Genomic DNA, 22151 nt, shown 5'->3' on the forward strand with positions numbered 1-22151 from the left:
CCAATCAATTCTCACCTCTCCACTCTCCTGCCCTCATATCAAATTAACACCTTTTGTCAGTTAGTCTCTACTTTAGCCCCTCCCTTTCACCAACCTTTTAATAAAGGCCCCCAGTCTGTTTTTAGCTCACACCTTGAAGATGGGCTCAGGCCTGAAATGTTGCTAATATATTTTCATCTCCTATGAATGCTGCAAGACTGCTCCAGCATTTCTGTTTTTACTAAGATTTAAAAGGGACGAGAGATATCTCAGAGAGTGGTGGATATTAGGAAAAAAGCTACTGCTAGAAGATGCAATGGCAGATACAATTATGATGTTTTAAAGTCATTTGGATAGGTACGTAGATAGGGAAGCTTTAGAGGGATGTAGGACAAATGCAGGGAAATGAAACTAGCTCAAGCAAGTAACTTGGTGGGCATGGATGAGTAGGGCCAATCGGCCCATTTCTGTGCTGTATATTTCAATGACCAACACGGATGACCCCAACTTTTGAGATGGCAGCACCATGGTTAGAAATATCCAACCGAAAACGTTGGACTGACAAACATTTTATTGCTTATACAAATAGCAGCGTTCACCCAGATGCCATTTCAAAGTTACCTTTATCGTCATGTTTTGCTATTTTTAGTTGCTCCAATATGAATCTCACTTCTGTCCAGAGGACCAGAAGGAACTGTACCTCAGAGTTCAAAAGATGTTAAGGGCATTGGTCCCAAAGAACCCGAGTGGATCTGCCTGCTGACTGCAGGTTTAGAGGTGTCGATAGACACATTGGGGATTGAGAAGATGGCAAAGGAACAGACAAGCTGTCACCCTCTCCATCTGGGCCACTTTCATGAAGTGGCGACTCAATGCTGCCGTTGGCCTGTGGGAGGGCAGACTGCAGGAGGTCTGTAACATGGTTGAACCCTCTATCAATCCGTCCACCTAGCCTTTCCAGACTTGTGGAAATGGTGCATGTCAAAGCCTGAATAGCTCCGGTTTGAGCCTCAATCAATGATGCCAATGTAGGTTCCACAGGCTCCAGAGCCGAAGGCTTCATTGCTGCATCCATGGAGTTGGCCACCCGCTCCATGGTTGACTGGAGAGTGGTGATACCCTGTGCCACAACCCCACAAAATATGGAAGCAGACTCTTCTACACTCTCAGACAGGGTGAGGCAGCTCTTTGGCAGACTGTCCAAAGCTTTGAGCAACTGATGATGCTCATGGAAAATCCTTCTTTTAAAGGCAGGCCCAGTTAAATCAGCATCTTTGTCCTCTTCAACACAACTAGGACCGGAGGTTGAACTTGGGTCATCTGTCTCTAGTATGGTCCTTTCCACTATGTTTAGCTGCTGTTCATTGCTGTCAAATACTTCGCTGTGTGCAGATCCATTGAGCTGACCATCTATCTCACTGGAGAGGTCCATATCTCCACTGATGTATTGGAAAGATGGGTCTGGTGAAGGTGCATCTTCTGCAAAGTGACCGCCCTCCATCTCCTGACCCATAAAATCCAGGTAACGAGTCAAATCTGCGGGGGGGAAAGAGATGGCAAAGTTAGTGGGTCTTGGGATGGCAACTAGTAAATAATAACAAACATACAGATAGCTCTAAGGTGATCGTGCTGCATGTGTGATGACTTAAAAGAGCAGATAAGAGAAACAGAAATTCACCCTGTGGTACTTGGCTTCCTGCCTTGTCATTCTCGAAGTTTCTCCTGCTGTTTGGCTCAATGATGTCCAGGGCTTCTTGCTCCATCAGAGTGAGGTCTAGAATGGAGGCTGGCCGCTCCCCACAACTGGTTCGTTTCCTTGTTTTATGAGCCAACTTCTCCTGCAGAAATAGTGGGAGTGAGTTAGTGTTTCATTGTTGCAATGTAGCATCCAGATGCATCCAGAGGTGATGCAGGCCAAATTTCAGCAATCTGCAGTGGGTTTCATGTGGAAAAAGGAGGTTCTATTCATCTGTCATTAATATGTTCAGGACAGGGGAGTCACGTGATGGAGTAGTGGCCAGACAGTGAACTCCAGCCCTCTCCAGAAAAGTCGGGAAAAACAAAGGAAAACACAAAGGCACAGAAATAAAAGTTACAGAAAAGTGAGTATAAAGGTGGAAAGAAGATGGCGACAAAAAAAGAAAAATCAAAATCAACGGTAAGAAGAGAGGAAGAGAAGACAACGGAGGAAAAAGGTGAAGGCCTTACCTGTCCGAAGAGGCCCGCTGCGGAGAGAGAAACCCGCTCCCTCAGGTCGGTAAATAATGGACTACAAAAATGGCTCGCTGAGCCGAGTAAAAGTGCGCAACCGCGCATGAAAAAAAACACACCGACGGGAGGGGGGACCAGCTGGGGAGTCGATCTCCACAGCCGGCAACGACAGCTGCAGAACACCTGCAGCAAGAAGAGACCACAGAAGACAATAGAAACAAGAAAGAAGAGAAGGAAAGGCAACAAAGAAACAATAGATGGCCAACCCCGAGGAAGAAGAAGAGGAAGAGTACAGTGAAATAGAAGAAGAAAAGAAAGGCAAGATAAAGGAGGTACTTTCTCTTATTAAGGGATACATGGAGTCATTTAAAGAATGGCAAACACAGGAATTTAATGATTTAAGAAAAAGAATAAACAACACAGAAGAGAAAATGAATAAAATAGATATGACCTTAACAGAAATGGGAAAGAAAATGGACAAGATGGAAGAGCGGGCAGTAGCAGCAGAAATGGAGGTAGAAGACTTAAAAAAGAAATTGGAGGAATCTAATAAAAAAACTAAAGAGACACAAGAACTACTAGCTCAAAAAATAGATACAATGGAAAATTATAACAGAAGAAATAACAAAGATAGTGGGCCTTAAGGAAGATGAAGAAGGCAAGAATATGAGGGAGTTTATAAAAGAGTGGATCCCTAAGACCCTAGGATGTCCAGAACTACAGCAAGAAATGGAAATAGAAAGGGCACATAGAGTATTGGCCTCTAAACCACAACCACAACAAAAACCAAGATCTATTGTAGTAAAATTCCTAAGATATACTACAAGAGAAAAGGTACTGGAGAAGACAATGGAAAAAGTAAGAGAGGGCAACAAACCACTGGAGTATAAAGGGCAAAAAATCTTCATTTATCCAGATATAAGTTTTGAACTCCTAAAGAAGAGAAAAGAGTTCAATACAGCAAAGGCGATTTTATGGAAGAAAGGGTATAAATTTATACTAAAGCATCCAGCGGTATTGAAAATATTTATTCCAGGACAACAAAACAGACTATTCTCGGATCCAGAAGAAGCACGAAAATTTGCAGAACAATTACAAAAATAGACTGAGGGATGAAGACGGGTAATGAGAGTAAAAATGATCACGATTGATATGTATGCGGGTAAAGAGGTATAAGAGTGAATAGAGACAATGTGCATACGTGAATGTATCTGTACTTAGAGGAAAATATAGATAGTATAGACAAGAATTAATAAGGGAAGGTAATGGAATAGAGAGAATAAGGAGGGAATTAAAAGAGTGACCTTTGTGACATATGAAAAGTGAAATCTTTTCTGGGGGGGCTGGGTGGGGGGAAATAGCAGTCACTGCAAAATCAGTTGACGCTTGCGAGTGGATTCGCAAATCCAAATGGAGAGGGGAGATGTGGTTGTCCGACAAGGGATAAAGGACAACTCAGGAGGGGAAGGGGAGATTGGGGATAAAGAAGATAGAAATAGGAGAATAAGGAAAATGTTGGATGTTGTAGGAATGTTGTCTTATAAAGAGTTGAAAATAAGAAAACAGAAATGGAAAAGGAGGAAAGGTAATGATGGAAAAACGGAAAGAGAAGATAAACAAAATATAAAATGGCTACGCTGAACTATATGACTTTAAATATTAATGGAATACATAACCAAATTAAAAGGAAGAAACTACTAAATTTAAATGAATAAATGTATTCCATTAGAAAAAATAACATATAGGTTAAGAAATAATATTGAAATATTCGAACAGGTATGGGAGCCTTACATTAAATACAGTAGCGAAAACCTGCCAGGGACAAACATTACCTAGGTTGATGGAAGGAGAAGGAAAGAAAAGAATGGACTCAGTAGAATTTCTGGTGTATTTTTGTTGAATGACAACATTGTCTGACTGGCTTAATGCAACCTAGATTGTATACCTAAAATGGATGAGAGGGGGGGGTGGGGGGGGTGGCTTGGGAGGAGGGAGGGGGGGGGGAGAAAAAGTCACTGTATATGTGTGAAAAAGAAATAGTGTATATCATGGCTAATGTGATTTATGGTGTGAAAAATAAAAAAAATTTAAAAAAATTAAAAAAAAATATGTTCAGGACAATTTTGCAGCCAATTAACCATAAATGGAGAAGATGTTTCTAGAAGTGGGAGAACCTTGGACCAGAAGGCCCAGCCTCAGAATAAAACAATGACCCTCTAGAACAGAGATGAGAAGAGGTTTCTTCAGTCAGAGGGTGGTGAATCAGGGGAGGTTGTTGGCACAAACAGCTGTGAAGGCCATGTCATTGGGTATATTTAAAGCAGAAGTAGATAGATTATTGATTAGCAAGGACGTCAAATGCTATGAGGAGAAGGCAGGAGAATGGGGTCAATTTGGATGGGAGAGCTGAATGGCCCAAGTCTTATGAACTGGACCCACTGTGTAAAGTACAGTGTACAGCATTATCTGCAACAACAATGTTAATGATCCTTCCCCCAAGCTTCTCAAGGGTGCATTTGAGAAGCTGGAACTGAATCCTAGTGATTGTTCCATTTACCCTCTGCTGGCTTTCCTTGTCATCCCATTTCCTTGCCACTTGTTCTCTATCACATTGATTATCCATCACCTTCTTCACTCGTGTGAATTTACAATGGCCAAAAGTGATCAGTGAAAACAGAAAAGCTTCAAGCAAAGGGTACTAGAGGTCAGGACTCAACCAATTTGGCTGCAATTGTCAAGACAATGGTACTATCGCACAGCCCCTTCTACAGACCTTGCACCAAATCCACTTCACACATTATGCTTAATCATCAAACCCTCTTTTACAATTCTCATCTTGGCTTTCACACCCTTCCTTGGTCTCACCCCTTCTCCAATACCCAAAATATCTGTGTACTTCCAATTCTTCTCTTGAGAACTTAATTGAATCATTCCACCAACCTCAGATACCAAGTTCAGAAAGTCTTACGTTTTAATCCAAAAATCTTGATTTTTTTTGCTACACTTTCCATCTTTAAAATCCAACTCTTGGTCTAAAGTTTTGGTCACCTAATTTAAATGCTCTATCAGAAACTCGATCACATTTTATTGATATTGTTCCTATGATACATCCTGTCTGGTTTTAATTTATTTTGGACAGGTAACAGTTATGGGTCCTTCTGGCCCATGAGCCCGTACTGTCCAAATACCCTAATTAACCTACAATCCCCATAAATTTTGAAAGGTGGGAGGAAACCCATGCAGGCACAGGGAGAATTGTACAAACTCCTGACAGACAGTGCCAGATACTATTACTCTGTAATAGTATTACATTAACCGCCACACTAAATAATTGTCACATAAATGTTGTTTTATTTGAAAAATTAGAACTATTTTCTTTCGAGGGGGAAAAATTTGCAGGGAGTTTTTAAATAGATAGTGGGTGGCTGCTCCCACTGGAAATTGCCAAATTACAAGTCACAAGTTCAAAGTAAAAGGAAAGCAAATCAAGAGCAACGTGAAGAAAAACAATCTTTTCACTTAACACTTGGTTGTAATTGGAATACAATGCCTGCAGATTTGATGGATGGAAATTCCACAGTAGCATTCAAAAAATAATTATATAAAGACATGATTGCAGAGCACTGTGCGGAGTGGCACAGACATGGGGGGGGGAGGGAGGGGGGCCCCAGGCATCGGGGGGGAGGGGGGCCCCAGGCATCGGGGGGAGAGGGGGGCCCCAGGCATCGGGGGGGAGGGGGGCCCCAGGCATCGGGGGGCAGGGGGGCCCCAGGCATCGGGGGGAGAGGGGGGCCCCAGGCATCGGGGGGGAGGGGGGCCCCAGGCATCGGGGGGCAGGGGGGCCCCAGGCATCGGGGGGGCCCCAGGCATCGGGGGGGGCCCCAGGCATCGGGGGGGCCCCAGGCATCGGGGGGGCCCCAGGCATCGGGGGGCCCCAGGCATCGGGGGGCCCCAGGCATCGGGGGGCCCCAGGCATCGGGGGGCCCCAGGCATCGGGGGGCCCCAGGCATCGGGGGGCCCCAGGCATCGGGGGGCCCCAGGCATCGGGGGGCCCCAGGCATCGGGGGGCCCCAGGCATCGGGGGGCCCCAGGCATCGGGGGGCCCCAGGCATCGGGGGGCCCCAGGCATCGGGGGGCCCCAGGCATCGGGGGGGCCCCAGGCATCGGGGGGCCCCAGGCATCGGGGGGGCCCCAGGCATCGGGGGGCCCGAGGCATCGGGGGGCCCGAGGCATCGGGGGGGCCCCAGGCATCGGGGGGCCCCAGGCATCGGGGGCAGGGGGGCCCCAGGCATCGGGGGGGAGGGGGGCCCCAGGCATCGGGGGGGAGGGGGGCCCCAGGCATCGGGGGGGAGGGGGGCCCCAGGCATCGGGGGGGAGGGGGGCCCCAGGCATCGGGGGGGAGGGGGGCCCCAGGCATCGGGGGGGAGGGGGGCCCCAGGCATCGGGGGGGAGGGGGGCCCCAGGCATCGGGGGGGAGGGGGGCCCCAGGCATCGGGGGGGAGGGGGGCCCCAGGCATCGGGGGGGAGGGGGGCCCCAGGCATCGGGGGGGAGGGGGGCCCCAGGCATCGGGGGGGAGGGGGGCCCCAGGCATCGGGGGGGAGGGGGGCCCCAGGCATCGGGGGGGAGGGGGGCCCCAGGCATCGGGGGGGAGGGGGGCCCCAGGCATCGGGGGGGAGGGGGGCCCCAGGCATCGGGGGGGAGGGGGGCCCCAGGCATCGGGGGGGAGGGGGGCCCCAGGCATCGGGGGGGGGAGGAGGGTCTGTCTGGGGGGATGGGCCGGAGAGTAAAGCCGAGACGGGATCATTATTTGGATATGCCACAGCGGGGGGCCTGAGCTGGGGCAGCCCTGCCTGAAGCCACCGCTTTACCTTGGCAGCCCAGGTAAGCCCGTTGAACTTCTTGCGGCACTGCAGCCAGGTCTTGGGCACCTCGCTCTTGGCATTGACGCTGTGGGCCACCTCCATCCAGGCCTGGTGCACCTTGTCCCTAGACTCACTCTTGCCCTGGCAAGGGAACAGTATCTCCCTGCGGGCCTTCACCTGCTGCAGTAGGGTTTGCACCGCTCTGTCACTGAAGCGCGGAGTTCGCGGCTCCGCCATCGCCGCCACCCGAAATTCGTCCACTACACCGGAACTCCCGCCCACTGGCGGGGCCTCCCGACCAATGGGCGCCCAGCACGCTCCGTCCGTCAGGATGCCGCAGCCTATCAGGGAAGTGGACGGCCGGCGCCGGCCCGATGTACGCCGGCGGTGAAATTGGCTTCGCAAGATGGCGGCGGAGGAGGTGGGTCCGTGGCCGGGCTGGAGAACCTGGAGTGGAGGTGGGGTCCGGCTGGGCTTGGAGACCCTGGGGCCCGGCCCGGCCTGGAGACCCTGGGGCTCGGCCCGGCCTGGAGACCCTGGGGCCCGGCCCGGCCTAGTGACCCTGGGGCGGGCGGTGGAGGTGGGGCCCGGGCTGGATAACCTCGGGCGGGCGGTGGAGTTGGGGCTCGGCCTGGAGATCCTGGGTCCATCCCGGCCTGGTGACGCTGGGGCGGGCAGTGGAGGTGGGTCTGGGGCCGGGCTGGATACCCTCGGGCGGGCGGCCGTGGTGGGACCGGGATCTCCAGCCTGGCTGTGGGGGGAGGGGGTGGAATTGGGTATAGAAAGGTCCAGCAATAATATCCAAAATCTTCAATAAAAATCGGAGCATGTGTAACTAAGGTGGAAACTGAAGGCTAACATTTTAAAACAACAATGTTAATCACTAACAGCTTTTTAACATTTTGGCTTTAAAGTAAATGCAAAAAAAAAAGTCATGGTGCATAAAGTAATGTCAGTCAACTGTGCTGCCTCAAATCAAGACACATAACGTCAATTTCTGTGTTGTCTTTTAATATGATCTCATGTCTCAAAACAATTAAATGACCATTAATAAGAATTAGCCTCTTGGAAATAATTGTCTAGTACTGGGTGGATAGCCTGGCTTGCGGTTTAATATTGTGCCCTGAAGATGACAACTTCAAACACTTGCACAATGGAGCACTGCAGTGTCAATTGGTATTTTTAAGCATTCACGTTTGTTGAGTGCAATGTTAAAGTTCAGATTTATTGCCAGAGAACATGCATGACATTGCATACAACCCTGAGATTCTTTTTTTCTGCAGGTGAGGCAGAATTACCACTTACTGGTACTGCAAAAAACGGTATATACATGTAAACAAATAAGAAATGTAAGCAAACTGCAATACAGAAAGAAAAAAATCAATAAAGTGCAAAAGAGTCCTTGAATGAGCCTGGTTGAGTTTGTTGTTGAGGAGTCTGATGGTGGAGGGGTAGCAGCTGATCCTGCAGCTGATGGTGCAAGTTTTTTGCCACTTCTATCTCGTTACATTAGTACTTCATGAGACAGTAGCAAGAGTGCAATCTACACAGCCACAGCTCACACACAGACAACTTGTAGTAGTTTCCTGTTGTTTACACAGGCCTTGTTCTCTGACCTTTGATCAGCTGCTCCAATTCTTCAGTTTAATGCTCACTCCATGCTCTCTTTAGTATGAATGGCTCATCACCAGTACTACTTCTTTCATTGCATGACTTATTTGACTGGAGGTTGGGTAACAGCGATCTAGGCAGATATAAGTATCTACTACCTCCAGATACTAAACTATTGTCTCACATGCAAGACAGTTGGAAAGTCTTGGCTTCAACATGAAAATCACTGCAGGTTTTAGTCTCAGTCGCATGCAACACTGCCAGCCAGTCCCTCTGAAAATAACTAAATATTGGTACTCAGCAAGTCAGGCTGCATCTGTGTAAGAGACATAGAAACAAACATCCTATAGTAGTCCAGACTTGCTGAATATTTCCAGCATCTTCTATACTTTATTTTAGAATTGAAGTTTTGTTTTAATTCTCGTCAGTGCAGTACGTACTGTGTTGGAAGTCCATCAGTGGTGGGAGCAGAATGGTTTGCTGGTCAGATAGAATTGGATTGGTGCTGTGACCTGGACCAGAAGTTTGATGTGCCAGTGCATGTCAGCATGCACCAAAACTGAGACCAGAAGTGTCAAGTGATAGTTGTGGCACAGAAAAATACTGGACAATGGCCATCGCCAACAAGAGAGACTTCTGCTCTTCATATTCAGAGCCAGCACCACTAGACAGAGGAATAACTTCATCCCGTGGCAGTGAAAATGCTGAATGACCAAAAGAACTGCTCACACTAACTCTCTATTTATTTGTATCGATGAATACTTGTTCTGCATATGTATCTGTTCATCTGTATCTATGTTATGTCTGAGTGTGTGTGTGTTTTGCACCAAGCACCGGAGAACACTCTTTCGTCGGGTTGTACTTGTACAATCACATGACAATAAACTTGACTTGATAAAGATGGTTGGATTTGACCTTGTGGAAGATGATTACTGCATGCTATTTGTACAGTACAAATGTTACTTGTAACTTATGCAGGTAGCAAGAATGATATTCTTGCAGAACTTTGTGGTTTATTAGTCTGATTGTGTTGGGAAGCTTGCACCAGAACTTTTTTTTGCCCAATTGGGCTAGGTTCATTCAAATGAACTTCTCAAGGTTCATTCAAATGAACTCAAAGTTCATTTGAGGAACAAGTCAATAACTTTAGGAGCTGTAAAGAAGGAACTTCCATTAACCTTTACTCAGACATCTTCTGGTACACTTGTTCTTTCTTGTGAAGCAAATGGAACAATCAAATCATACATTGTGATATCCAGTCCATCTCTCAACCTTTGGATTTTCTCTTTTAAAGAAGGTATGGAAATGACCAATACAATGCTTTATGTAAGAAATCAAGCTCTCAATGAAACAAGTTTCAAAGGTCAGAGAACAAGGCCTGTGTAAACAACAGGAAGATTACTCTGATTCTTTCCAGTGTTTTTAAAAAAAAATTAAGTTGCTCAAGTATTGCATTCTATAATAAAATTTTAAAATGTCATTTTATTTCTTTTATCTTTGTAAAATGTCATTTAAACAAATTATACATTTTTTTCTGTGAGGTGAGTGAGCCCACCTCACTGACAAAAGGCAAAGGAGGAAAAACCCAACCCCAACCAACCAATTTTCCGCTGCAACCGTGTCTGCCTGTCCCGCATCGGACTTGTCAGCCACAAACGAGCCTGCAGCTGACGTGGACATTTACCCCCTCCATAAAATCTTCGTCCGCGAAGCCAAGCCAAAGAAGAGAAAAGAAGACATTTTTTTCTGATTTGACTTAATGTTTTACTTTTGTAACAGAAGAGTTTTCCATGGGTCCATAGATTTGTTTTTATACCAGCAGGAGCTGTTTGGAAGTGAAGAGTAGTTTATATTGTGAATAAATTTAAAGATGTTATTGGCTGTGCTATGGACTCATTGGTGAAGATCGTAGCTTTAAGTTCCATCTGAAAACAAATAGAGATAAACCTCAAAGGCTAGACTTGACTGACGGAGTTTAATCAAGTCAATTAAGGTGTATTATTCTTCAAGATGTTAAGCAAAGGAGATCATAGCCATTGTTCCCCAAGATGGAGGGAATCCTTTGTGTAACACAAGTTGAGTTTTTCAGCCACTGGAAGGAACATAAGGAATAGGAGCAGGAGCTCATCAAGCCTGCTCCGCCTTGCAATGAGATGATGGCTGATTTGATAATCGGCTCATCTCCACCTACATGCCTTTTCCCCATATTCCTTAATTCCCCAATTATGTAAAAAATCCATCCAACCTTTCTTCCTCACCCTGTTTGCTGCTGTGCTCTCCCTCCCTTATCCACCTCCTCCCTTTGGACCTGTGCCCTCTGCCCCACCATTTTGTTCGGACACCTGCTGGCATTTATTCATACCTCAAACATTGGTTATGATACTCTGCTCTATAAAGTACTTGTTTGACCTGCTGAGTTTCTCCAGCATTGTGTTTTTACTTCAATTACGGTGTCTGCAGACTTTCATGTTTTACTTTTTTTTAAAACCTTGTCTTGGGTATATTTACTGAGGTCACTTCCACTGCTTCCTCCATGGGCAGAAAATTCAATAGATTCGCCACCCTCTGGGAAAAGCAATTCCTCCTCATCTCCATCCTTACTACTACTGTGGATCTTGAGACTATGTCCCCCCGGTTCAAATCTCCCCTACCAACGTAAAAATCTTACCTACCTCACTTATCTGTGCCTTTCATGATTTAATATGTTACTATAAGATTATCTCTTCTTCTAAATACCAGCAAGAACAGTCCCAGATGACTCAATTGCTCCTCATAGACCAACCTCTTCATCCCTTGACTGCCCCCCCACTCCCTCATCTCTGGAAGCTGTAGAGCAGGGGTGGCCAACATTTTAATTCTTAATTTAGACATACAGCATGGTAACAGGCCATTTTGGCCCACGAGTACATACCAGGAATGTAGGTTGATTGGGTGGCACAGTCTCGTTGTCTGAAATGATCTGTTACCGTGCTGTATGTCTAAATTAAAAAATAGGTTGGCCACCCCTGTGTAGAAGAAGACTCTGATGAGGAGGTAAAAGGGTTTTGTGGGACAATGAATATGAATGTACACTGCTCTTCCTGTAGTACACTGAACCAGGAAATTGTGGTGACGATCAGAAACCCCAGGTGCATGGAGAATTAAAAAATACATTGATCCCAGCATGTCCACAATATCATAAATTCACGGGTCAATTAAATTGAAATTAAGTTACCAGTGTGTATACATAAAAAAAATTATCTGTGAAACAACGCTGGAGAAACTCAGCAAGTCAAACCGTGTACTTTATATAGCAAAGATAAAGATACAGAACCAATGTTTCGGGCATGAGCCCTTCATTGAGGTATGGGCAAAATATACACAGGTGCTTGAATAAAATAGTGGGGGGCAGGGGGAGGAGCACAGTCCCACAGGCAGGCAAATGGGGAGGGTGGGATTCCTCTGCAAGTGGAGAGGGAACTCCACTATAGTTGAGCCTGATTAATGCAGTTCTGACTTTACATAGAACAGTGCTCGTCTCTTCTGGGTGCTTTCACTGGATTCGGGTTGCAGATTTTGCTCCATTAAATTCTGATCACTCAATACTCTAGGTTAATCCACTGATAGTGATCTGGAGCAGAGGCTGATGCAGAGTGCATTGCAGGCAGATTAAACTGTTACACATGATAAAGATCATTCAAAAAGGGAGAGGGCTATCTGATGAAAAACTAGCAAATTCAGTATTTTGTATATTTTGTATAAAAGTTGCTGATGTGTGATATCATGTGATAAGTGTACAAAACTTACATTCGAGTTGAAATGGGAGAAAGGAGCAAAAGATAAAAAGGGGGATATTATTTCGAATATTCATTGCTTTCATTTTGAATGTTAGTTTTTTCAATAGCAGAATATATTAGAAAAAACAGTGGTGGCTGTCATAGGGAAGATACGAGAGGATGGGCTTCCGCACAACATCTACCTGACAAAGGTCCTACCCTGCTGGTCCATACTGCCATTCAACAATGAAGGTTCAAGACTGGATGATGTGTACTACTTTTCATTGCTTGGGAACTGGCTCTGAGCAAAGGCAAACATTGACAATGAAACACCACCACCTTCAATGTGACTGAGTAGCCTTCAGTCAAATGGAAAAAAAAGTTATTTGAAAATCTGGAGCTCCACAGAACTCGTGGTTTGCCAGACACCAGGATTTCCTACCCACCTCTTAGCACCCAGATGACCTACTGTTGGCATCTTATGGCACTGGAAATAAATTGCCAACAATATTATCTCCACAAAATTCTCAACGTGTGAGGACGTGAACTATTCAGGCCAACATATCCAGTACTTAAACAAGAAAGTCTGCAGATGCTGAGGTCAAGTGCAATAATCTTTTAATTTCCACTCATAACCACAGAGCACCTATGGCACAGCATGTCACAAAACAATGATTTTTGTGACTTGTTCATGACAATTCTGAATCTGATTCTGAGTGGAAATAAAATGGTTGAGGACCACTGAAGTAAAAGGCAACTAACATTTCAGGCCTGAACCCTTTATAAAGGCATGAGCAAATAACAGTCAGGAGCCTGAATAAAAACGGTGGGTGAAGGGACGGTTGGCTCAGGTCCAAAATGTTGGTTACTCTTTACTTCCTATGGATGCCATGTGACCTGCTGAGTTTCTACAGCGTTTGTGTACAACATATCAAGTAATAGGGTCCGTGTTATCGACAGTCGGATACTTTGGGCAGTTCACATCAGTCACATGCTTAACATTAAATTCTTGAAACAGATGCTTTATACTGAGCTCACTTGCAGCCAGACAGATGGAAAAAAAGATATAAAGGGTGTGCTCAAAGCCTCCTTGGAGAAATGCAACATTTCCTTGGAATCTTTGGCTCAGGCAGCGTCCACAGAGAGAAAGGGGCAATCAATGATTTAGGTTCTGACTCTTAAGTCATTGTTTTGGGTCTTTACTTGAAAATCTTTGGAACCCAAAAATGTGTTTTTTTAATATTTTTTTTATTTTTCACACTGTGAACCATATCAACCAAAATATGTACAAACGTTTCTCATTAAATTTACACAGTGGTCTTTTCTCCCATTTTTACCCCCCTTTCCCTCCCTCCCCTTTACCCACCCCCCCCTCCAAAACCCATAAATATTCAACATATACAATACAATAAAACTATAAAACAATATCGTCACACAAAGAAAAATAAACAAGAAAAATGCGTCATCTATTTATTATACACTGAATCTAGTCATTTTGTCTTATCATTTTCATTCTCATTTTAGGGGATGGAGGTCGTAGGCAAGCTCTCTCTGATACGTTCCATGTATGTTTCCCAAATTTGTTCAAACATTGTGACTTTATTTTTTAAATTATATGTTATTATTTCCAATGGAATACATTTATTCATTTCCATGTACCATTGCTGTACTCTCATGCTCTCTTCCATTTTCCAAGTTGACATTATACCTTTTTTTACTATCGCTAAGGTTATAATGAATTTTTTTTGCACTTAATGGTTTTATTAGTTTGTTTTGTTCCTCTTCTTGCAATTTCGGCAGTTCAATTTTAGTTAAAAATTCCTCTATTTTATCATCTTTTCCCTCGTTCTCAGTTTGATACAATTGTTCATAAAATTCCTTAAAATTTTCATTAATCTCTGTTAGATTATATGTAATTTGTTTGTACTTTTTCATTGATGCCAGTATCGTTCTTTTAGCTTGTTCTGTTTTAAGTTGCCAGGCTAATTTTTTTTTCTCCCAGTTCATAATACTTTTGCTTTGTTTTCATTATGTTTTTCTCCACCTTGTACGTTTGTAATGTTTCGTATTTAATTTTTTTGTCCACCAATGCTCTCCTTTTTGTTATATCATCCCTTTTTACTAATTCCTTTTCTGTACTTACTATCTCCCTTTCCAATTGCTCTGTTTCTCGATTTTAGTCCTTTTTCATCTTAGTCACCTAATTTATTATCTGCCCTCTAATGAAGGCTTTCATTGCATCCCATAATATAAATTTGTCTTTCACTGATCCTGTGTTTATTTCAAAATATGTTTTAATTTGGCGTTCAATAAACTCCCTAAATTCCTGTCTTTTAAGTAGCATAGAGTTTAACCTCCATCTGTCTGTTCTCGGTGGGATTTCCTCCAATTCTATTGCTAATAATAGGGGTGAATGATCTGATAGTAGTCTAGCTTTATACTCAGTCTTCCTAACTCTCCCTTGAATATGGGCTGACAACAAAAACATAGCAATCCTTGAGTAAGTTTTGTGCCTACTCAAATAATATGAAAATTCCTTCTCTCTTGGGTGTTGCCTCCTCCATATATCCATAAGTTTCATTTCCTGAATTGATTTAACCATAAATTTGGCTACTTTATTCTTTTTGCTCGTCTTTGTCCAGTTTTATCTATATTGGGTCCAGATTAAGGTTAAAATCCCCTCCTATCAATATATTTCCTTGGGTGTCTGCAATCTTCAAAAGAAAATCCTGCATAAACTTTTGATCCTCCTCGTTAGGCGCATATATATTGAGCAAATTCCAAAATTCTGAGTATATCTGACATTTCATCATTGCATACCTCCCTGCCAGATCTATTATTTCCTCTATTTTGATTGGTACATTTTTGTTAATTAGTACAGCTACACCTCTAGCTTTTGAATTATAGAATGCTGCCGTTACGTATCCTACCCAGTCTCTCTTTAGTTTGTTATGTTCTGCTTCAGTCAGATGTGTTTCCTGCACAAATGCTATATTTATTTTTTCCTTCTTCAATAAATTTAGTAACCTCTTCCTTTTAATTTGGTTATGTATTCCATTAATGTTTATAGTCACATAGTTCAACATGGCCATCTCATATCTTGCATACACCTCTTTTCCACCTCTTCACCACCTCCATCCCCCTTTTTCCCATTTTCATCTCTTAGTTTTCTGTTATTACACTTAATGTACAACAACACATTTAAGACATAAAGTACCCCCACAGTTACCACATCCACTAATACCTTAACCCCAAAAGTTCCCCTCCCCCCCCCCCTCTGAGTTGCCCCATACCCCTTGCTGGGCAACCACAACTCCTCTTTTCATTGGGATTGCAATCTTGTTCACAGCGTCAACTGATTTTGCAGTGACGGTTATTCCCCCTCCACCCAGCCCTCTCCAGAAAACACATTTAAAAACACATATAACAAAGGTCTCTCTTTTCTTCCCCCCCCCCCCCACCTTACTCCCTTCCTTCCCTTCTCTTTTCCCTCTTTAGTTCTTTACATATACATTGTTTTTACATCGTTATATATACTGTATCACCGTTCTTCATTTTTGTTACATCTCTTCATTTCTTCTCCTGTCCTGCAAACGTTCTGCAAATTCTTGCGCTTTCTCTGGATCCGAGAAGTCTGTTTTGCTCCCCGGGTATAAATATTTTAAGCACGGCTGGATGTCTTAATGTGAATTTGTAACCTTTTTTCCATAAAGTTGATTTCGTTGTATTAAATTCCTTCCTCCTCTTTAAGAGTTCAAAACTTATAATATTTTTTGACCCTTGTATTCCAATGGTTTATTATCTTCTCTAACTTTTTTCCTTGCCCTTTCTAGTATATTTTCTCTTGTCGTGTATCTCAAAAATTTTACTAAGATGGATCTTGATTTTTGCTCTGTGTGCCCTTTCTATTTCCATTTTTTCTTGCATATCTGTCATTCCCAGGACGTTTGGTATCCATCCTTTTATAAATTCCTTCATGTCTGTGCCTTCTTCACCCTTCTTCAGGCCCACTATTTTTATGTTGTTTCGCCTACTATAATTTTCCAACGTATCAATTTTCTGAGATAACAACTCTTGTGTCTCTTTAATTTTTTTTGTCACTTTCTTCCATTTCTACAGCCGTTTCCCGCTCTTCCACATTCTCTACTCTTTTCCCTATTTCTGTCATTACTAGTTCTAACCTTTACATTTTATCTTCTGTTCTTTTCATTTTCCTTTTAATTACATTAAACTCTAATGACAACCATTCTTTTAATGATCTCATTTGTTCTTCAAAAAGACTTTATCTATATTCTGTTCATCAGTTTTACCTTTCATTTCTCTGAAGATTTTGGTCCTCTTCTTCCTCTTCTTCTGTGTCTGTATCTGTGTTTGAGTCTTCTTCGAGTCTGTGTCTCTTCTGTTTTTCCTGATGAGCTGCTTGTATCTCTTTGTCGGGCCTCTTCTTGCTGATCCTCCCCTCCTGGGCTGCTCGTCTGCTGTGGTTCCTGACATTGGTCTTCTTGTTGGTCATCCCTCTGTCTATCTCCCCTGTCTGTTTCATCGCTTCCTCTTCTGTTGGCTTTGTCGTCCTCCAGCTGAGCGCCCTGGTGTTGGGCGTCCCTCAGCTGTTTGCTCTGTGACAGCCCGCTCCTCTGCTGAGCCCCCTCCCGCCGGTGTCCTCCTCCTCCTTTGATTGCAGACTTTTGTTTGGCTCCGAGAGCCATTTTTGTAGTGCACCGGCTGGCGGGTTGAAACTCCGCATGGCAGGCACTGACCTCGAGGGTCGGGCGCTCCTCGCCACCACAGCGTCCTGTTCCTTTGTGCAGGTAAGGCCTTCTTTTATATTCTCCGGCGACTTTTCTACTTTTTTTCCAGTTGCTTTTACTTTCTCCTTCTTGGAAGCTATCTTCTTTCTTCTCTGTATCTTTATCTTCTATTTCTTATTTTTTTTATGCTTTGCTGCTTTTTCCTCACTTTTTTTCTTATTTTCTTCAAGAGCTCTGGTTTTCCCGACCGGCCACTACTCCACCATGTGACTCCACCCGGAACCCAAAAATGTTGACTGTCCATTTCTTGCTGGGTGCTGTCTGTCCTGTGGTGTTCTTCCAACTACCCACTGTTGAAGAAGAAGAGCCTTTGAAAAAGGTGCCAAAAGTTAATTTATTCATCCATTGATATATGATTCACTCAAAAAATGCAACTAGCAGGAGATATCAAGTATGCAGAGGCAAAGTGCAGAAGCACTGGTAATTACAGAAGGATTTCGGGAAGAGATAAAAGGCAGATAAGCACAAAACAGTGAAAAAGGGCAATGCGGACACATAGAAGCAAACTCCTTATAGAGACCAATGATCATGGGATCATATGAAGGAGAAAGACTGAAGCATGCCCGCTCTTGTTCCCACTACTGACCCATAATTTCATCACCAGATCCAGCTCCAACAGTCTCATCAGCAACAACGATGAGTTGCATGACAGAGAAGAGGTGGAAAATCTTTTGAATTGTATTACGAACCCAAAGGACCGCAAAACCCAGCAGCAATAGACATTCTCCAAGACAAGTGATTTTTAAAACAAAAGTTATTTTTAATCAATTTTAAACACAAAAACAGAATCAAACTTTAACTTATCCTTATACTTGACTAACCCAAATTAACCCCCTTCTAATCTAAGTGCATATGTATGTAATGTGTGTGTAAATTTAAGAAAAGTTATTTGGTTCACGGTTCAATCTTACTTCTTCCAAGTTCTCTGGATGCAGGAAATTCTTATACTGTGCACAGAATTTAACACGTATAAAGTTCACCAGGCTTTGGTACTCGAAAAAGTAAATGTTTACCGCTCAGGAAAGTTCTTGTAGGGTTTGCAGAGAGAGATTTATTGTTCCAGGATTTCCACAACTGAAGTACACCATCAGTGTCTTGGTGATGAAACTTGCCCCATCAGGATTTTCCAGATGGTAACCTCTTTCTTTCAGGCCACCACAGAGTTCCTTTTTTCAACTTATTCCAAGAGAAACATCAGACAGTTTGCACTTCCAGCCATCCACTGCTTTGGAACTTTGTTTCCATCAGCTCTGCTTGTTTCAGCTGTTTTCAGTGTCACACACACAAAAGCTGAGAGGGCTTCTCTTCTCCCTCTCTCTCTCCAACTGAGACTGCCAAAAAGCCCATGTGACTCTCTCACTTGCAACAAACCCCCCCACCTTCTCTAGCAAACAACAGGAGTTCTTATTCAAGATGTTGTCTTAGATAAACAAACCCCAAGAGTGACCTTTCTGAAAGCACTTTGCAGAGCCAGTTTGTCTCCTCCAAAACATTGGTCTTTCATTTTATGACGCAAGTTCAATTAGCACCTACTTGTGAAATGTGCACCACATTCTCCAGATATCCTGCAATGTTATTGAATATGAATTCTTCAGTCTTTCAAATAAGAACCGTTTTAAAATGTGTGTATGTATGTAACCCACTAATCTTACCAAAATTCTCCCAAATATTTATAATCCATTACAAATGTGAGAGTAACAACTGGAATTTCAATCTGGACAAGTTGAAGGAAATGGTCCTGGACTTCAGGAGGATCAGGAACAACTACCCTCCACTATACACCAAGAACTGTAGTAGAGAGAGTGGAAAGCACCAAGTTCCTTGGAGTTCACTTAGCTAGTGACCTATTGTGGACACACATCTCACTTGTCAGGAAGGTGCAACAGTTCTGCACTTCCTGAGAAGGCTGAAGCAGGAAAGGCTACTGGCTACCATTATGTCAGCCTTCTATAGGAGCTCTAACGAGAGTGTCCTGGCTGGGTGAATCCGAGTGGTACAGATGCTTCAGAGAAATAGAATGGTCAATCCACAGGTCGATAAGAGTGGCAGAGAGGATCACTGAGGTCTCCCTACCCACCCCATGGAAGTGAACTACCGGGATCTTTGAAGAGGGCACCCAAAATCAATGAGGACCCATTCCACCTTACACACATCGGGAAAAAAAAAACAGGAGGAACGGCTTCTTTCCACGGACAGTGAGGATGCCAAACGACCGAAGGAACTGCTCACATTAACCAACCGAGACTCTCCTATTAATGAAACAATATTTATTTATTTGTATATTTGAGTACTTGTTTGTCTGTATGTGTGTTATGACTGGGTGTGTGTCTGCATGCTTTGCACTGAGGGCCGGAGAACGCTGTTTCATCGGGTTGTACGACAATAAACGTGACGACTTGAAGTGGAGACACAAACAAGAAGACAAAGTTTGGGAAACGTGGATTAAGGCATGCAGAGAGAAGAACCGTGGGTGACAGAGAGAGAAAGCGGCAAACAGACATGATAGGAGGTAGAGAGGGCCAGAAAAAAAAGATGAAGGGACAGGTCGTTTCCGAGACACCCACTGGATGATAGAGTCAAACAGATATATCGAGAGGATTTTAAGATGGGGAGACGAATATGCTGAGAGGGTAGATAGATGATGAAGAAGTAAAGACAGGGACAGCTAAAGCGAATAGGTGCTCTGTGATTAGTAGGGTGGTGTTTGAGTGAATAAAAGGTCGAGAACCACTGAGAGTGTGGAGGCAGTTGGACAGAGATTGAGAAAAGTGGGGTGACAAATGGATGTTTTGAATTCAGCCACCCTGGTTGGATAGTTTCCCTTTCGAGCTCGATGGGCGAGAGAAGGAAGTAGATTTGTGCGGGAGTGAGAAGGTGCTGGGGGCATCACTTGGTGTCTGCAAACTGTTATCGCGGTGGAACCGATTCCCGGGGTGATGTCGCGCTTCACCCTAATCTCGCTTCTCCTGCAGGCTCTGAGCTGTGAGTTATCATTCATGCCAAATAGTTGCTCACCTGATACTGTATTGTAGTTGAGGAATTTTGATAAGACGAGTGTTTTTACAGATTCTGTATTGCCGGGTGATGGTTAGTGAAGGTTTTTATTTACTTATCCCACGCCTTCAGCGCGGCCATTTGTTGAGTACAAATGGTCCTTGGTTGAGACGCCTGGAAATGAGAGACTTTTCTTGGACTGTCATTCAGCACATTCCATGTTTATTCGCGCATATTTATGTGTATCATTTTATCCATCCGATTAGTTACGAAAACACTGCGTCTGCAGACACTTGAAGATCAGGTTCATGGATCTAATGAAAACGCATTTTAAATACGTTAGAATAGATAGAACCGTAGCCAAGTGACAAAAAATACGGCTATTTTGTTAAATTTTTATTATTCAAAGGAATCGTAAAAGACCAGCATCTAAACTGTTCCTTTGTTACACTTTTAAGTGGACAGTTCCACAAGGCGACACACGAGAGACGGTGGATGCTCTGGAATCAAATTTCGGATTTAGAATCGGGAAGAATTTTCGTTCTCCCTGTCGTTGAAATTTTTTTAAAAACCCAGAACATGTCGGAGCTACTCATCAGGCCGTGATGGAGCCTCCTGCACGGAATGCTGAGTCCGAGAAGCTCGGTCGTTGTCTGAGTGCGAGGATCGTCAGGTTTAAATCACCTTTAAACCCTCGGCGCGTAATTTTCTTAACCTGCTTAACTCCGAACTACCACGTTTTATGTCATGTACCGCATTTAGATTGTTGGACTAGAATTAAAAGCTGAACTTCAAGGAGTGGACATGTTGATTTCAATGTTTATTACCCAGTTGAAGTACTAACCAGTTCCACCCGCCTTTCAATCCTGGCTCGACAAACATTTCCAGCCATTCTGTTCTTGTTTTCTCCTTGTTCTGATTAATTATGAAGCTCGACTCTCAACATCTGATTCCGAGTCCGCCTTCACGTTAACTGTTTCTCTTGCCACAGACGCTGCTCGACCTGCAGAGTTTTCCGGCTTTTTCTTTTGATTTTCATCATTTCTATTTGATATGATTCGTTTCCTTTATATTATACTTCTCCGTTTCCAGATTCATTTTTACGCTATAATCTTCAGTCCCTTGTCACAAAATGCAGACTTGGTCTACGGACCCAGGAAGCGCCTCAAATCGTTTCTTCACCTTACACGTTTTCAGACGGTTTAGTGAGAGATCGGGTTCGCTTGTCGTTTTTTGGACAAAGGCTACATTATTTAGCAAACACGCCACATTATTTGGGAATTGCACCAAGCGACTGCGGTTGAGGGATTGGCCTCATCACTGTTTCAAGATATCAGCGCAAGGTCAACAAATGGTCCAAACGTGTTTTATTACAGGAATTCCCCGACGCCGTCGCATTGTCTGCAGATGTCGAGCAAATAAAGAGAAACTGGGGGCATTGAGCGGCTCAGGTGGGAAGAAACGGTCAGCCAACATTTTGGGGTCAGGACCCGTTTATCGAGAGAGATGTGGCCGACCCTCCAGCTTCTCGTTGATGTGCTCTGAACAGGCGGATATAGCTTTGGCGAAATGACCTGAGTCAGGAGGGCTGACATCGGGCCAGATACGCGGAGTAAATTATTGCTCGACTCTTCAAGAAACCCAAGTGAAGGGAGGGAAGTTTTGGGGAGCCATCAGGGGTAAGATTTTTACACAGAGAGTTGTGGGTGCCTGAAATGCATTGCCAGGGGTGGTGGTGGTGGAGGCTGGAACAATAGGACCATTTAAGAGACTCTTAAAGAGGCAGGTGGATTAAAAATTAAAGCGTTATGAAGAAACTCTTTGGGTTGGCACAACATCATGGGCTGTAATGTTCGATGTGCCCTCCAATCTTGTGGCGCTAAACGTGAGAGCCCGAAAGTGGTCAGTCCATCAAAATGATTCTTCCCAC

At 43.9% G+C, this 22151-nt stretch overlaps 1 protein-coding gene across 1 annotated transcript in view; it reads left to right on the top strand.

Moving 5' to 3' along the window:
• Window positions 1–2447: 2447 nt before the first annotated feature.
• LOC138752923 (scavenger receptor cysteine-rich type 1 protein M130-like) overlaps window positions 2448–22151 on the top strand; it is a 53291-nt gene continuing 33587 nt past the window's right edge. The window contains exons 1-2 of the mRNA XM_069915534.1: window positions 2448–2508; window positions 7268–7474. Coding sequence (XP_069771635.1) covers window positions 2448–2508; window positions 7268–7474 — 268 coding nt within the window. The remainder of the gene's footprint in view (window positions 2509–7267; window positions 7475–22151) is intronic.

The sequence above is a fragment of the Narcine bancroftii genome, chromosome 2, assembly GCF_036971445.1.
Source record: "Narcine bancroftii isolate sNarBan1 chromosome 2, sNarBan1.hap1, whole genome shotgun sequence".
NCBI classification, from domain to species: Eukaryota; Metazoa; Chordata; class Chondrichthyes; order Torpediniformes; family Narcinidae; genus Narcine; species Narcine bancroftii.